Source organism: Austrofundulus limnaeus, unplaced genomic scaffold (genome assembly GCF_001266775.1).
Source record: "Austrofundulus limnaeus strain Quisiro unplaced genomic scaffold, Austrofundulus_limnaeus-1.0 Scaffold264, whole genome shotgun sequence".
NCBI classification, from domain to species: Eukaryota; Metazoa; Chordata; class Actinopteri; order Cyprinodontiformes; family Rivulidae; genus Austrofundulus; species Austrofundulus limnaeus.
The window spans coordinates 207,975-226,310 of NW_013952666.1; the positions used below are offsets into that span (position 1 = coordinate 207,975).

An 18,336-nucleotide genomic window follows, 5' to 3' on the forward strand; every position below is an offset into this window, starting at 1 on the left:
AAACATCTTTTCTATAATTTTAGTGTTTTCAACTGAGGAGCTTTGATATATTTATTTAAAATAAATTATAGCAGAGGAATTTCTCTGCACAGAAATTTTTTTTTTTACTGTTTAATGCCTGTATAATGGTAGGGGAAACACTGGTAATTATTTTTAGCCTACTTTTTACTTCCACTCCTTACATTTTAATTCAATTATCTGTACTTTCTACTCGTTAGTTTTTTAAAAAATGCAAAAAGTATTTCATTTCTATTTAACTTAGACTTGTTTTTATTTCATCTTTTCATTGTTCAGAAAAAAAGTTAAATAGAAATTTATCCAGATGCATTGTGGGATGAGAAGTGTAAATATAAACCATTCTAACATCCTGTTGGATTAAACTCACTCATCACACCTGTGTGACTCACATCACATCCAGCAGGACACACTGTAGCAGACGCATGTAACCTAGAATGAAGATGATCGTGGCTGAAACAAGTAGTCTTAATTCAAAATTTTTAACATTTTAATTTGTCATTATGCTCATTGACTTCAGAAGGGAAAAAAAGTGTGTGTGTGGGGGGGGGGGGGTTGTACACTAACCCTGTGGTACAGCTTAAGCTTTTATCCTTAATAGCTTTTTTAAGTGCTCATTACTTTAACTTTTATACTTTAAGTAGTTTTAAAATCAGTACTTTCTTACTTTTACTTGAGTAAAAAGCTTGAGGTGATACTCCTACTTCCCAAAAAGTATGTTTAAACCCTAGTATCTATACTTCTACTCAAGTAATGAATGTGAATACTTTTGACACCTCTGATCATCAACAAGAATATTCATTATGGTTACTTCAATTTTTAAGTACACTGACCTCACTTATTTGTAGGGTTGGGCATAACCGTGTGTGCAATTAATCATCAGAAAAACATTAATCTATTTATTTATTTATTTATTTATTTTGGCACTTTATGATTAATACGATTAATGCCACCAGAGCTCAGTGCTCCTCTTCACTTCAAATATGACGAACATTTAAAGAAAAAATTCTGTAATTGATTTATCTATCAACACAACTTAAAATTTGATGTATAACCTGAAGTCTGTAATTTTAACACAGAACAGATTTTTATGAAGAGAAAATCTTTCCCATTAAATTAGTCATGTGACCAGGACATAAGGGGGTCCAGGGGATTAATCGTGAAATGAATCGTCCTCGGCTAAACACCCCAATTAATGGTGATGAATTTTTTTGCTAAGATTGCCCAACCCTATTTGTAACAACTAAAGGCAACAAACTGTCAGTCTTGTAAATGCAGTTTGAAGACCCACAGAGGGGTCATGACCTCTGCTTTGGAAACCACTGCTCTGGTAAAAGGCTCGTGGTCCTCAAGGGTTGAGGACTCCTGACTTTGTGTTGGATCAGTCCAATATTGGCAAAAAATTAATCATGATTAATTGTGGTATTTAGCTGACAATTAATTAGGCGATTAATCCCCTGGACACCCTTATGTCACATGACCAATTTAGTGGGAAAGATTTTCTCTTCATAAAAATCTGTTCTGTGTTAAAATTACAGACTTCAGGTTATACATCAAATTTTAAATTGTGTTGATGGATAAATTACAGAACTTTTTTTTTTAATTTAGTTTTTTTTAATGTTCATCATATTTGAAGCAGAGAGGAGCACCGAGCGGACTCTGCCTGCTGACATTAATCGTCAAGTGTCAAAACATAATAGATTGATGTTCTTCTGGTGATTTAATTGCACATGATATGATTATGCCCAACCCTGCTACCACACCAAAGTTTAGATGCGTATCTGTAACAAAGACTTGGCTGCCATCTGCAGATGTAGGTTCATGTGCAGGTTTTATTGTAATCCACTGGTTCACGAGTTATTGAGCGAACGCTACAGACGTAGACAAACATCACTTTGCTGACACTGAATCATTCCTCAAAGCTCAGGTTTATAAAATCATGGCTCATTTCTCTGTTTATATTAAATGAAGTTGTACAAATCACTCCCTTCCCTCACTGCTGATGGTCATTAAGGCGGCAAAGACGTCTTCAAAAACTTAAATATTCCTCGTGGATGTCTGCATGATAAAAGCTTTTGTTGAAAGACTGCATGTATAGTTTAAAAACCAAAACTTGTTTAATGCGTTAATAAAAGCTGTGGATGTGATCAGTGTGACACTGCCACACAGAGCTGCAGCTAGCTGTTAGCTTCAGCATCCAGTTATAGCTCTTCCACTGACTGCTCTTTGACAGTTTGATCAACTAGTTTGTGAGATGTTTTACTAACAGAGGCGCTTGATTGCTGACCTTTCATGGCAGGTGGTATTATTTATTTATTTATTTAAAGGGGAAAAACTTTAACAGAAATCTGTATGGAGTCATTTGCGTTTTTGTCGTTTGTGGTTTCCATTTGATTTGACTTAATTTCTTTTTTTACATTGTTAGTTTAAAAAAAGGCCCAGAATATACGCTTTGTTTTGTTAGGGCCGCAGCAGATTAATAAAATTATTCCAGAGTTCTGGCTTTCTTTTTTTGTTGAATTCAGGTTTTAATCTTCTCAGAAATCTGAGATTAAAGTCCCAGCTCCTACCCCCTTATGCACATGAAAATCAGACTAAATTTAAAGGGACAACCTTTTAGTTGTCAAAAGGCTTTTTAAATTTCCCATCAGCTGTTAGAAACCAGATAGAGGCACGCAGAGTTAAATGGTTTAATCTGACAGATTATTTATTAAAGCTGTGTGTCGACATGTGGGCTGATCACAGAGGCTTTCAGCAGATGTCACCTTGCAGCTGGACTTGTTTCTGTCTGTCGGTCCTTCAGGGTCACAGAGGCGCTGTGTTTGGTCAAACAGCTCAGATATTCCCACAGTGGAACCAGCATTTACTGCAGGCTTGTTTTGAACTTAATGACACCAGATGACTCTTTGGGAACTTGTAACCGTTTTTGACAGACTGGTAGGTCTGAACCTCGAAGCGTATAATTTCCACAGTTTGGTTTTTGTCGCTCCCTCCAATGTTTTTTATTTTCATTTCATTTTTTTTCCTCCTCTTCTTCTGGTTGGAAGATTTTTCCAACTGGCACGTCTGCTTTAGAAAAATTAGTGTTTCACGTCATCCGAAGCTGTTTCTGCTCATGTCTGTTAGCAAAATAACTTCTGAACCACTGGATGAGTTTTACTGAAACCTTCAGGAAACAATTATTAGATGTAAATCTACGACTGACCAACTTTAAGAGTCAACCAGATTCAAGATGGCTGCTGAACCCATCTCATCGTAGAAAACACAGAAACGGTCATAACTCTGGGAGTTTTACAGATTTCAAAGTAAAATCAGGTGTGGTAGACTGAGTCCTCACACAGTCTGAGAAATAGGAGTGCACATAAATATAGTTACAGATTTTGCTAATTTGTGAACTCTGTTGGTGAAATAACTCATGAACTACTTGATGTGATTAAATCAAACTTTGAGGAAACGATCATTGGCTGTGTCACTGCAGCTGATTAAATTTTGGAGTTGGTCCAAGTAAAGATGGCCGCTACAGCTAATACAAAATAGTCATCAGAAAATGTCTGCAGCCTTTGTCTTAGACATGAAACTATATTTTCCTGTGGTAAAAGCTGCAGATCACATGATGCATTAAAGCTCTGAGCATGAGATGATTTTAGTGTGAAACTCTCAGTTCTCGCCTCACTTTTTCATCTCAGGGGATTTATTTAGCTCCGTTTGGTTAAAATAGGCTCTGCTTGTAATTTACTTCTCAGTTTTATATGTAGCGTTTAATTTCTGTGAACTTGGCTGGATTGTAAACGATGGTGTCACCAGCCTGAGTTTTTACTTTCTAATTAAGGTTTTTTGTTTGTTTGTTTTTTGTTTTTGAAAAGAGGCTGAGTTTGGCTCAATTCTGTGCCCAAAAACCTGGAGCAGCCCAGTTGTTGTGAATGTTGGCTGTTGTTGAAGGTGGTTTTTAATGGTATCACTTCAGGTAGTGAGGTGGTAAATAAATTCCTGAGTGGATTCGTTGTTTTCGTCCAATAAGTGGTGCAGTCCAAACCCTCAGCAGGTCTCTTGGCAGCTCTCCGCCCGCCGACCACTTTGATTTTTCATGGAGCTGCTCAGGCTCGCTCTGCCAGCGAGCGGAGAACGCAGGATTAACCAAACCACTACCAGATATCTTGCTCTCACCAACAAAATTAATTTACTTTGTTTAAAGTTAAAGAAATTTGCGTGTGTGAGTTCCAAGACAAACACAGAACTTGACTCCATTTCTTTATTGAAACGTACTTTTCATGTACTCTTCATTTGTTTTTTGTTTTTTGTTTTTTTTTTTTCAAACATTGTGGTAGTTTTGACACTTTTTGGGTTCTTTTATTGTCCCAATTAGGAGTATTTCAGTAATGGTAAAGGCTTATAAAGCTCACTGATGAGAAGTCAGGAACAAATTGTTTTCCCCATTTATTCATGTGGGTCTATAAAATGTTCAACAACCAGGGAGAAAAAAACATCCATTGCTTTCCTGGTACAACAATGTGCCATTTTGTCTTACAAGACCTCAAATATTCAGAATAAACTCTTTACTGGGCTGAAACACAAACCAGTAGATGTTTGGGGGGGACAGAAAAATCTTAAGGTTGAATTTCTTCACCCATCAACAGTTGGTAAACATTAAGTAAAAACAACTTTTTTAAAATGTGAAGGCTTCACAAGAACAGAGGTGCCACCAAAGATGGGGAACAGGTCTGTGGCCCCACATATTAATTTCCTGGGGCCCCCAACAATCCTAAATGTGTGGTCTTGTTAGTAAAATAATCCTGAACCACTGGATGCATTTTAATGAAACTTGCAGAAACTAATCCGTGTCTGGACATCTGCAACAACGAGCTAACCTCGTCCAAAATGACCGTACACTGCCTTTACTGTTAGAGTTGGAGCTAGAAGTGAAAAAAGATGAAAGTATGGCTTTATGTATTCAGTAAACTTGACAAAATGATTTCTCTGAAAATATAAGAAATTGAACAGAAAATCTGGGAAACTTTGAACTCAAGGTTTAACTTATTTTCACAAAGCTCAGTCAGGGCCTGTTTCAATCTTAATCTCTGAAAGTAGGAGGACATTTAAAGAATTGTCAGAACTTAAGTGTAAATGCTATTTATCAAGTCTTAAGTCTAAGAATCACTTTTTGTTCTCCCAGATATGAGACCGCTCCAGAGTTGCCACTAAGATGGACTGAGACGACAGATCTGTCCTCCCCAACAATACACTGCACCACAGGGGTCCCCCACCTGAGGGGGATTCTCAGTTGAAATGTACAAAGTGATTAAAATAAGGCGTGGAAAACAGGTTTAGGTATGCAAATGTCTTAAAAAACAAATGAGGGGAAAAGATTACATATACCATAATGTTGGACTTAAAGGTGCATATTTCTAAGATAAGATAAAACTTTATTGATCCCACAGTGGGGAAATTTGCACATTAGATCAGCTCAAACCAGGACAGGGTGAGATGGAATAAAAAATAAGTAAAAGAAAAACAAAAACACTATACTCGTGATGTATAACAATGTACATATACCTAGTACAGTACATAAATGAATATATATGCAGGTGCATATTACTGATGGCAGTGTAGGTGAATTGTCCAAGTGACTAACATCATGATGTGTTATACAGTCTAATGAATGTGCAGGTTCTGGAGAGAATATTACAGATCAGATGAGGAAATGCAGCCTACATGAGACAGTCTGTGTGTTGTTGACATTGGTCAAGATATGTATATATATGCGTGTGTGTAATTTTAACTCGGCCTTCATGAAATCTGTAAATTTAATTTAAACAAACTTGAATGATACGATGGATGTGGTGTGTGTGTGTGTGTGGGGGGGGGGTGTCATGCAGGCATTTAAGTGGAGGAGGAGGATGTGAATTTATTTTGAAGCTGAGTTTTTGAAAACCCTGAGACTTTTTCTGTCTTCATGCAAAATGGTCTGTACAACCTGACCATCGACATGTCCATGAACATTATTACATCACCGTGTTGAATGTGGACTTTATCTTAGGATTTTCATAATTTTATCTTTTATTACTCAGAATTAAGCCTGGGCGATATGGCCCAACAAAAATTAGATTTTAAACTTTAATCGATTTTGCTTCCCTCTCAACGGAGTGCCTCTGTTTCAGATATTGAAACAAGTTAGTTGTACTCCTGCTTTTTGTAGCAAGAGCCTTCAGATTTTGCAGTGAGGTGTTCGTTGCTCCAAGTCCAAGGTTGTAAAACCTAACCAGTTCCAGAAAACTGAAGAAACTGGGCCTTTTTTGAGAAGTAGATCCTCTCTGCTGGCTGCTGTATTGTCATGTAAGTTTCTTCAGGGACAGGGAGGGTGACCTCTGAATTAACAAGCTCCAAAGAGTGCACTGGTGAGAAGAAAATCTTGATTTTTTTTTCCCCCCAAAATTAAATCTTTATAAATGGCAAAATCAAATTAATCGGTTTATCGCCCAGCCCTACTCAGAATATTCTTGAACATGAAATCAATAGATTTGTCCTTACCTGAGGTTTTCAAACATCCAGGATTGGCTTTGTGACAGGTTGTTCTCAGTGTTTAGTTTGTTTCATAAAGTACAGTATAAATGCAAACTAGGGTTGGGCGATATTGGCAAAAAAATTAATCACGATTAATTGTGGTATTTAGCCGATAACGATTAATTTGACGATTAATTTCCTGGAGTCCCTGGACACGCTTATGTCCTCGTCACATGACCAATTTAGTGGGAAAGATTTGCTCTTCATAAAATTTTATTTTCTAAATTGTGTCAAAATCACAGACTTCAGGCTGTACATCAAATTTTAATTGTGTTGATGGATAAATTACAGAACTTTTGCTTAAATGTTCGTCATATTTGAAGAGGAGAGGAGCACAGAGCGGACTCTGCTTGGTGGCATTAATCGCATTAATCGTCAAGTGCCAAAAAATTGATTAATGTTTTTCTGACGATTAATTGCACACGATACGATTATGCCCAACCGTAGTTCAAACACTATCTGAAAATGTACAATCTTGCAGTTTTGGTCCTCAATCAAACTGAGTCTACTGAACTACTGGGTGTGAATACAACCTTTGATGCTTGATAAGTGACTTTTAATCCCAGCTTTGAGCCAAGAGGTTTTTTTTTTTTTACACTTAAAACCATTCTTGACAGCATTAAGTAAAATTCCAGGAAATTGGATAAAAACAGGCCCAGGTCATGTAGAGTTACACTGTTCTGAGGTCTGAAGAGACTCAGCTGAGTTAGTTAGTCCTTTTTGCACAGGAAACACAAACTCTTTTTATATATAGTTTCTGCGGGCCTTGTAGTATTACTATAATACCCAGTTTCCCCCATTGGGATTAATAAATGCTGTTTTTCCATCACACACATGGAGCAGAGGGTCTTACTGATGGGCCCACAGTGGTACAGATGAGGGTAGAGGCAGATGTAGGTGCTTCACCTTTCACTCCCAAATATCTTGTGATCTGCAACCTCATCACAGTCCCACCTTGTTACCACTGCACCCTTCCTCCGCAAAACACAAACACACAACAGGCCGGATCAGTTTCTGATCTCGTCCTTTTAAAACAATCAGTGGGAATTTGGTTTCAGAGCATCTTTAGAGTTAGTTTTGCTAATTTAGTTTGGAGTATTTTTACTTATTCTGTCCTTTTTTTTTTATGGGCTTTAATCAGTGTGAATTCCTTTATCATTTTTACATCCGAACGTTTTTGGCTCGTTTCTCGTTCCACAATTTTTTTCAAAAAATTGTGTTCCAAAATATTTCAACAATTCATATATCAAAATGTTCAGCTCATTCAGGACATTCCAGCTATGACTTTTGGCATTTCTGCTATTTATACTTTTTAGCTATTTCACACTTTTAGCCAATTTTTTTTGCCATTGAAAATGAATGGAGTTTTTTCAACATCCTTAAAATCCTTCAAATTGTTTCTAAAACTTTTCAAAACCTTACACAATTTGTTCTGGTTTTGCTCTTATTAAATTCTTTGACAATTTTTGCTCCTTTTTTTGGCAAATTTTAGCTTTTTTTTTTCTAGTGATTTAGCTAGGTCTGCCCTTTTCTGTTACTCTTCTGTTAATTTTTTACTTTTTTTTGTGCTTCATTCTGCTATTTTGAGTTATTTATGCTTCTCAGTTGCTTTTTCTATGTTCAGCTATTTTAGATTTTAGCTTTTTTATGCTAATTCAGCTACATTTTTGCTCCTTTTTTACTAATTTTCTGCCTTATTTTTGCTTTCAGATTTCCAGGTTTAACTTTAACTTACTTTTGCTATTAATCATTTTCAGCTGTATTTCAGTGGCTTTCAGCTGAAGTTCTCAGCAACAGGCATTCATTCACACTAGCATTTTTGCAGGAAATGCAATTCTCTAGTTTCTTCTTTCACTGCACAGGTTATGTATGTTCAATGATAAGTCTGTAACACTGAACCTGACACAGTGGCTCAAGTGAATGCAGTCATTAGTGTTTCCATGGAAGTGGGTCATGTTTTGTTGAATCATTGTTCTGAGGTCTGAACAGATATTCAACAGGTGAAAGGCCATGCAGTTGGGTTTGTTAAACTGTTAGATTTTTAGCTTAGAAGCTGAATTAAGCAGCCGTGGACATCTGCCTTCACATCAGATCAACTTCAGTTACATTTTGAACTTGTTGTTTAAATCAGCAGTGAACCCCTGAAGGAAATGAATGTCTTCTAATATAGATCATGAGATTGTCTCTTGCTTACAGTTCAGTCTCTACCTTCTTTCCTTTGACTCAGATCTGATTTAGGGCTCCAGTGTCCTCAGCACCATGAGTTGGAGTTTCCTGACGCGGCTGCTGGATGAGATCTCCAACCACTCCACTTTCGTGGGGAAGATCTGGCTCACCGTGCTCATCGTCTTCCGCATCGTGCTGACGGCCGTCGGCGGTGAAACCATCTACTACGATGAGCAGAGTAAATTTGTCTGCAACACGCAGCAGCCTGGGTGTGAGAACGTCTGCTACGACGAGTTTGCTCCCCTCTCTCACGTCAGGTTCTGGATTTTCCAGGTGAGTTGTGTGGGCGAGGCTCAAAGCTTTGGGAAAACGATCCGCCGACCCTCTGACTGACTCGTGTTTCATCCAGGTGATCATGATCACCACCCCCACCATCATGTACCTGGGCTTCGCCATGCACAAGATTGCACGCATGGACGACGGCGAGTACCGGCCTGTTAGGACCAAGAAGAAGAGGATGCCCATCGTGAGCCGCGGGGCGGTGCGTGACTACGAAGAGGCGGAGGATAACGGAGAGGAGGACCCTATGATCGCTGAGGAGATTGAACCGGACAAGCCAGAGAAAGAAAACCCACAGAAAAGTAAGGAAGCTGTTTTTCTTTTTGTTTTTTGTTTTTTAAGTTTCGCAAAGATGTACTGATTGAGTTGGCCAGAATCGGCCAATTTTAGCTTGAACTGTGAAAGATGGATCTTAAAAAAGCTTTTTCCACCTCTAAATCATAAATCTGTAACTTCAAGGATCCAAGTCCTGCTCTAGAGTGATTAGACTAGGATGTAGGTTTAGGTGACAGGATGAATCAGCTGATCACTTGATTTGATTTTTTTTTTGTCAGCTAGTTTAGTTAAACTCTTTTTTTTTATAAATTGTGTTGTAAATTAATGCATAATGTAAATCTAAACCTCCACACTAAATACACACAGATTGCAGTTGTGGATAAATTTCACACACAGCCTCTGACTTCCTGTTTGTCGGTCCAGTCTGTCATTGACTTTAAAGCAATTCACAGATCTTTGAGCAATAAAACTTGGTGAAAAATTATTACATAAAATGACGAGATACAAATGATTCTTAAGAAATCACAAGTAAAATGACAGTGGAAAGCATTTAATTGTCATTATTTTCAGATTTTATAAAATGGATGGTGTACAGGTTGCTCTTAAAAGATAGCTGTATTATTTTTTACAGGGTGAGTCAAAAGTATCAGGACACGTTTTTTATTTCAGAAAGAAAAGAACATGAAATACATTGGAAAAAAGGCCACTCCAAAAATAAGTAAAAAAAATTAATATAAGATTTTTTGGCTTGAAATAAGCAAAAAAATCTGCCAATGGAACAAGTTAAAATTCTCTTGACAAGATTTCTAAAAATAAGACATTTTGTTCAAGTCAAACAAGATAAGCGGAATCTTGAAACTAGCTACAAAAATCTAATTTTAAGCAATATTTTACTACAATTTTCAGCTTTTTGTCTCTTTATAATAAGCTTGTGATGCTCAAAAGTAGTGCACTGAAGAAAAGTCTACTCTGAAAACAAGTTTAAAACAACTTAAAATGAGATTTTTTTTTGATTGAAATAAGCAAATCTGAGTAACCCAGCAAGTTAAGGGGCCAATCTTTTAGGCTGTGTCAAGAAAATGGCTGCCGTCTTCAAGGATTCAAGGATATTAATTTGTCATTCCCTCAAACACAAACATCAGATGTTCATGAAGGGTAACGAAACTGGTTGCACAGATCCCGATGTTCAGCGTGAACGATAGTGAAAAATAGTACAATAAAACTGAAATATTTACATAAACAAGCATCGACAGCTGCAGCAGACAAGTGCAAAATGAAACATCTATACAACAATAGCAGCAGGTGGCGTTTTGTTTTTTCTCCACGAAACTTAAATTCTACAATCTTGGATCAATAGGATGACTTCTGACATCCTGTGTATTGTGGATTCTGGTTTTCTTTATACTTTGTGATGGATTGGTGCCATATTTTTTGCCACATTCAGACTAATGCTGATAAGAAATCTTTAAATTTCTCTCCTAAACCTGTTGCCTCTGACTCGACCATGGAAAAGCCACTGAAAGTGAAAACGTCTTGTCAATAAACGAGCAAAGAGATGGTCTGCAGATTGCTGAAAAGATGGCAAATACCAGTGCAACTAATCAGCCAAATAACCAGTCTATATCTGGGGAAAAGTTTAGTTTTTGTTTAGCTGCAAATGTTTTATCACAACCTTTCACATCTACACTGTAAAAGCTGTCCACCTAAACAAGTTTTAAAATCTTACATCAGCCAAAGTCTTTTTGATCTTGTTTTGAGACTGATTTACTAAACAAAAACTGATTTTGTCTTGTTAGTCTGAAAATTTGACTCAAATTAAGTCAAAAATTTCTGCCAATGGAGTAAGAAAATTTTACTTGGTAAGATTCTTGAAATAAGAAAAAAAATTAAGTCGAATCAAGTATATTAAGAATCTTACCAAGTAAAATTTTCTTACTGCATAGGCAGAAATTTTTGACTTTAAAGGCAGTGTGTAGGATTTCATCAAGTCTTTTCGCCGAAATTAAGATAATCACTAATGACAATAATTAAAAAAAAAAAAACATGTCTAATCATTGCAGACAAAGACATTATTATTTTTACCTTTATAAAAAGCTGTTTAATCTCCATGGTCGCGGGTCGCCACTCAGGTAACCGCCATCTTGTCTACGAAGACTCATGAAGGACAAACTGTGGTGGCGGCGTCAAACGATTTTAGTTTGTAATACTGTAATATTTTTTGTCTGTCTGCTACATTTACATCAGATTAAACAGCCGTTCGGAATAAAATGTGTCATGTAAACAGCCCGTTCCGATTATTCTGATCCGATTGAGCTCGATCCGAATGAATTTTTAATCTGAATGAAAGGGGTGGGTTATGCTGACTGATAATCGGAATGAGGTTCATGTAAACACTTAATCGGATCATCTTATTCTGATTGTAGAAAACTGARCTGTGCGCATGTCTGCTGACTTTCATTCACCCGGTGGGACAGCAGCGCTCCAGCTGTGCAGCACCGTGCAGAACTTTTCCTCCTCGCTCTCTTAACAGATGAAAAAGGAGGCAAACAGCAGACGTTGCTTCGCAAGAAATAAAAATAAAAAACACATATTGCTTCATCTGCAGGCTGCAGCTCAACCGAGGATTATGGCGTCTGTACCGTTATTAAAAACTGACATGGGTCTGTCCTGAGCGCACAGAGGAGCTTTATGTTTGTAACACCGAAGTAGAGCTGAACGTTTACAACACTGTGCATGTCCGGACTTTTATTCTGAATAAAACTCTGGTGCATGTAAACACTTTTCATGATCGGATTGTGTCCATGTAAACAGTACATTTGGATTATTTAATCTGAATACATTTCAATCAGATTAAATAATTTTGTGCATGTAAACATAGCTGGGATAATTTTACTTATTAAAGCTCATAATCTTACCACTTGAAACATCACTAGCCCTGAAGCTGCTGGTAGACATCGCGGTTGGAATTATCAAAGGTTTTTGACACCTGAGAGACACCGTAGCGTTTGGAAGTGGGGGTGGGGGGAGGACCAGGGAGGATTATTCAACCACTCAACCACTAGATGTCGCTGAAAACAACAAATCCTACACACTGTGCCTCAAGTCAAATTTTCAGACTAACAAGATAAATAATCTTACACATTCTGAAAACAAGATTATTCTTACACAATCAGTTCTTGTTTAGTAAATCAGTCTCAAAACAAGATGAAAGACTTTTTGGTTGGATATAAGATTTTAAAACTTGTTTAGGTGGACAGACGTCTGTGTGGAATTAAAAAAAGTTTGGAATCGGCTTAGATGGAAGCAATTATTGCATCTGTAACAAAAGGTTTATTTCCTCCTTGAGATTCTGATCAGTGTTTGTTGTTTTAAGGCCCAGAGAAAAAGCACGACGGTCGTCGGCGGATCCTGCGGGACGGCCTGATGAAGGTCTACGTTTGCCAGCTGTTTTGGCGCTCCGCCTTCGAGGTGGCCTTCCTCTTCGGCCAGTACGTCCTGTACGGCTTCGAGGTGATCCCTTCGTACGTGTGCAGCCGCTCCCCGTGCCCCCACACGGTGGACTGCTTCGTGTCCCGCCCCACTGAGAAAACCATCTTCCTGCTGGTGATGTACGTCGTGTCCTTCCTCTGCCTGCTCCTCACCCTCCTGGAAATGATCCATCTGGGGGTCGGCGGCATCCGGGATACTTTCCGCAAGCGAGCAGCTCTCAACTCGCGTTCCCAGCGCCCGCAGTCGGGCCGCTCCATCCCCACGGCTCCGCCCGGCTACCACTCCGCCATGAAGAAGGAGAAGCTGAAGGGAGAGCTGAGGGACTTGCCGATGGGCGACTCCGGGCGGGAGAGCTTCGGGGACGAGGGCCCCTCGTCCAGGGAGCTGGAGCGGTTGAGGAGGCACCTGAAGCTGGCGCAGCAGCATCTGGACCTGGCATACCAGGCGGATGAAGGAAGTCCTTCGCGCAGCAGCAGCCCGGAGGTCAACACAGCTGCACAGACAGCTGCTGAGCAGAACCGCCTCAACTTCGCCCAGGAGAAGCAGGGCGAGTCAACCGAGAAAGGTAGTGACATCACCGTTGGTTCGTGTCTTCAGGTTCAACAGATTCTGTGGCGTTGCCATTTCTTACACATAAAAGTTTATTTGGACTGTCTTCAATTAAACCAGAACCTTTAAAATAACTTTCAGACCCAAATCATTCCTAAAACATTTAGAGTTGGCACTTTATAAATGCCGTTTTTACAAAGAGATGGGGAAACCTACAGCTGTCATTAATTAGAAAACAAAACAACTCGAGTGGTTATACAACAGCTGCAGAATGTCTTCAGAAAATGATGTATTGGTCGAAAAACCTGCACAGATTTCAAGATGAAAACCTAAAATTGAATTTGAAGTGGAAAAAAGAAAAGTCAGATTAAAGCTGTAAATCTTTGAGAGAATGTTTGTTTGCAGAGCCAGGACTTTAGTCAGGTGCCCTTTGTGAAGCTTCAGCTTCATGAACTGCTTTCATCTGCAGACAAACTTCACTTTGAAATAAAGAGACAAATTATTTACTGACATAAAATCAGGGAAGTGGCCAATGGAAAAATCCGACTTCAAAAGTTTAAGAATTCAAAATATCTTTACTTTTACACACCTGACTCAAGTTTTTTTTTTACCAATAAGTTGGAACAAACCAGGTCTTCATTAGTCCTCAGCTGCAGGTTCAGACCAAAGCTGATTGTCAAACCAAGACGTGAGCTCTCATGACAGAAAATAAAAATAATCCAGTTGAAACCAGATTGACTTATATCCTATATAAAGACACTCTTTTTCCTCTCTAAAGGCTCTGTCACTGTTGGACAACTTATTCCAACACTACAGTCTGTTTAATATAGATTCATTCTGTAACTCCGAGTTGAACGTGTATAACCTGCAGTATTTGAGTAATTCATAAACTTTACATAAGTCTGCATGAGTTGTCTAAAACAATGTTTCCCAAAGTTGGGGTCGGGACCCAAAGTGGGGTCCCGAAACATCAAGGTGGGGTCCTGAAAAGATTTTCTGAATTAATGACATTTTTGCCTCAGTTGTTACAAAGGAGTGAGGTTAGTATATTTAAAATGGATAAATGTAGTATAAAAATATTGTTACTATGCCCATGTTTAGTTGACCTGATACAAATGTTTATCATCCAGAAACAGTTGGGGTCATAGGTCTCTGCTACTGTTATTTTGTGGGTCAAAAGCTGAAAAGTTTGGGAACCACTGCACTTTGGTTCCCAAAGTTGGGCTTTGGACCCAATTATGGGTCATGAAGCACCTTGGATAATCTCCAGAAACCAATTTAAAGGCTAATAAAAATTTCTGATGTAATATTTTCCCTATAATTATTACAAAAACACAACATAAATATAAGTATTTATATTTGTGTACAAGCTGTTTAGATTGTCAAAGCCTGTGTTTTTAGGGTTATTAATGAAGTTTGTGTACTCAGACCAGTAATATTTGGGGTCACAAGTTTTTGCCATGAATATTTTGTGGGTCAGAAGATAAAAAGTTTGGAAACCACTGCTCTAAAACATTGTGACAAAATCAGATCTAGATCAGTCTAAAGCAGGGGTCTCAAACTCTGGTCCTCCAGGGCCACAATCTTACATGTTTTAGATGTTTTCCTGGTCCAACACACCTGACTCGGTGACTGAATTAAGTCTTCAAATTGTGCAGAAGCCTGATCATCACCCATTCATGCAAATAAGTGCTTTGGAAGAGAGAAACTCAGGGTTGCAGTTCTCAAGGACCAGAGGTTTAAGACCCCTGGTCTAGAGGTTACAGCTTTTTTGAGGAGGACAATATAACTAATTAGGTCAAAGTACACTGTATAAAATGACATAACTTTGAAGAAAATGAAGATGGAAATATATTACCAAATCTACCTGAAGAGTCTAATAAAATCCATAAAAATTATCTTTTACTGCACATTTTTAATTTAAAATAACTAATTTTAAAGAACAGAGGTTTAAAAATTAAAAGGAAAAAAACCAGGATTTAATACTTTTGTTTCCAAATAGTATTTTGTTTCTATAAAGTACTAACAGTGTTTTTTCTCGATAGAGGTTTCAGTCGTTGCTTGACCCCCCCCACCCCAACACACACACAGACACACACACACAGACACACACCAGCAGACCCTGATGGGTCAGTTTAGTTGTGGAAAAAAAAATCAAAGTTTGATCATATTACAATTTATTTGGACAAAACCTCAACACCCCCCCCCCCTTTTTTTTGCCACCTGCCTGTTTTTACAGAATATATTTTGATTGAAGTTTTATCTGCAGTTGAAAATGTTTAACAGTTTAGTTAAATTTTCTAACCTCATCTGTATTAAGATGTTTAAATCCAGTCTTGATCTAAATGTTTTATCCTTTCTTTGCAGGACTCCGTGCCTGAGCATGCTTCCTGCATCAGACGTCTGTCCTCCTACTGGCCTTAAACGCATCGTGTGTGTGTGTGTGTGTGTGTGTGTGTGTGTGTGTGGTGGGGGAGAGAGAGAATCACATATGGGATTGCAGTCAGACCACTGAGGGAGACCAGAATGTTGTGTGTGTGTGTGTGTTTGTGCGTTCTTGTGTGTATGGACAAGCGATTTGTGCCTTCAGTATTAGTGGTCGGTGTAAAGCCCAGTTGCTGAGCGAGCCACGTTGTGACAAATGTTTAAATCTCCATGTCTCTAAAACTTGAAATCCTGCCACATCTGGAGTTTGTGCTTCATCCAAGCCTTCCTTGAAACAGCCTGTACGCCCCGCGCCGTCTTCCTGCGGCCACATCGGATGGTTATTATTCCAAGCTTTAAAGTCCTTCTGGCTGAGCCATCACTTTTTGTATTTTTCCACAAAAGGAGTTTCTCTTTTTATGAACTGTCACTGAATGTTAACGTCTCCTTGTTGTGGCTTGTTGTACTCTGAGTCTCACAGAACACAGCCTAGGGTAACTACTTTCTCAGAGTGTGTGCAAGGTCCTTTTTTTTTGTAAACAAATTGGTCCTCAAGGTTCATTGAGTTCGTTCCACCACAAATGTTTTTTGAACTTTTTATTTTAAAATCTGCGTTCTTGCTCCAAATCGGCCGAGATCTGTACCTGGGCAATGCTTGAATTCTTCTTCTTTGAAATGAAATGTTTAGTGCAGAAATGATTCTCAGTCCATCAGTTAAAATAATCTGTAACTAGCGCATCTTTTTTTTTTTTCTGCATCATGTACTCCACCTGCCTCATGTTACAGCTTAAAGTAGGATGTTTTCTAGAAACCTTTTCTGCCTTCAAATAAGTATTACAGAAAGTATTGCAGAGTAGCTGAAAGCATCAGTTGAAATATTTAATACCTTTTTTTTGCAGTTGACTTTTCTTTATGGTAACATTTGTCATCTCTAACAGTTCTGTTTGTGCTCAGTCGTTACGCTGAGGTGCATCCTGAGGATGAAAAACTCCAACTTTTCCTACATCCTGAAACCAAAAGTTTGTAAAAATCAGTTTCCAATCTGTGGCTGCAGGAATGCCAAAGATTTGTTCTTTTTGCTTTAGTCCAGTTTTTACAGGAACGACATTCCATTTCAAATATCTTTCAGTGCTTCCTTTTTTATTGAACGTTTTGTAGTTTTCTTTTTGTAACTGTAGAGATTATTTTGTCTTAAGAGTAAAATAAATAAATATATTTGAATTAAACTGGTTTGGCCTGAGTTTGTGTTGAATAAACTTAATGACAGTTCTGGTCCTGCAGCGCCATCTATGGACCATTTGTTGCATTACAAACGAAAATTTAAAGGGACGTCTTGGCCTAATGTTCTCTATTAAAGGGTCAGGCTGTTATTTCTACTTCTCTTCCCTGTCAACAAGCTCCAGTTTCATTTAAAGGGCTGAATGTCGGATATTGTCCAAAATTAGCACCTGTAAGAATCATTACCTCAGTTTTTGTAAATAAGGTGGCATTGTTCATGTGACTTTCATTTAGAAAACTAAACTTATTGTTTTAGTCTTGTTTTTATAGTTAAAGGGAATTATTAAATGTCTTGTTACTACTTGCTTCTGTTTTGAGCTATGAGGAGCAGAGGTGTCCAAAGCATTTCATTACTCAGAAATATAAATGCTGAGGTTTAAAGACTTCAGCTAAAGTATCAACTCAAGTAGTTTTGAAACCAGTACTTAACCGGAGTAAAAGGCTTGACATACAAAAGTAATGTAAGCTAAATGGCCATTAACTGGGAATAAAAGCTTTCCAGACTGACATTTTCATTTAACTTTTATTTCTGCCATATTGTCTGGAACTGTCTTCGTGCTGTGCTGTGGAGGACTGGAACTGAAACTACAAATGAAAACTGTATAAATGGCCCAATAAATAAATACACTTAAAATGCACCAATTTAATGAAAGGACCATCCCATATTTTAATTTGACCATATTTTTCCAGCTTAAAACAAGTTATATATTTTAGCACTAAATTTAAATTTTACTGTCTGTAGCCTACATGCATTTGTCTCAAATTTTTTTATTTCATTTTTTAGTTTTTCCCCTAGTATGAAAGCCCATTTCTGCCACCCTGATAAAAAATAAAACTTGTATCTCATTATTATGACTTAGCTATCTCATTATGAGATACTAATTATTATGAGACACGATCTAATTATTATGAGACACTATCTCATAATTATGCGATACTATCTCATAATTATGACTTAGCTATCTCATTATGAGATACTAATTATTATGAGACACGATCTAATTATTATGAGACACTATCTCATAATTATGCGATACTATCTCATAATTATGACTTAGCTATCTCATTATGAGATACTAATTATTAGACACTATCTAATTATTATGAGACACTATCTAATTATTATGAGACACTATCTCATTATTATGAGACACTATCTCATTATTATGAGACACTATGTCATGAGATACTATCTCATTATTATGACTTAGCTATCTTTTGATAGCTAAGTCATAATTATGA

The 18,336-nt window shown here is 37.7% G+C and overlaps 1 protein-coding gene across 1 annotated transcript in view; it reads left to right on the forward strand.

Annotated features, from left to right (window-relative positions):
* LOC106526189 (gap junction gamma-1 protein) overlaps window positions 1–17,042 on the forward strand; it is a 22,277-nt gene extending 5,235 nt beyond the window's left edge. The window contains exons 2-5 of the mRNA XM_014020711.1: window positions 8,801–9,072; window positions 9,149–9,380; window positions 12,728–13,408; window positions 15,760–17,042. Of these exons, the coding sequence (XP_013876165.1) occupies window positions 8,833–9,072; window positions 9,149–9,380; window positions 12,728–13,408; window positions 15,760–15,773 (1,167 nt within the window). The 5' untranslated portion in view covers window positions 8,801–8,832 and the 3' untranslated portion in view covers window positions 15,774–17,042. The remainder of the gene's footprint in view (window positions 1–8,800; window positions 9,073–9,148; window positions 9,381–12,727; window positions 13,409–15,759) is intronic.
* The last annotated feature ends 1,294 nt before the right edge of the window (window positions 17,043–18,336 follow it).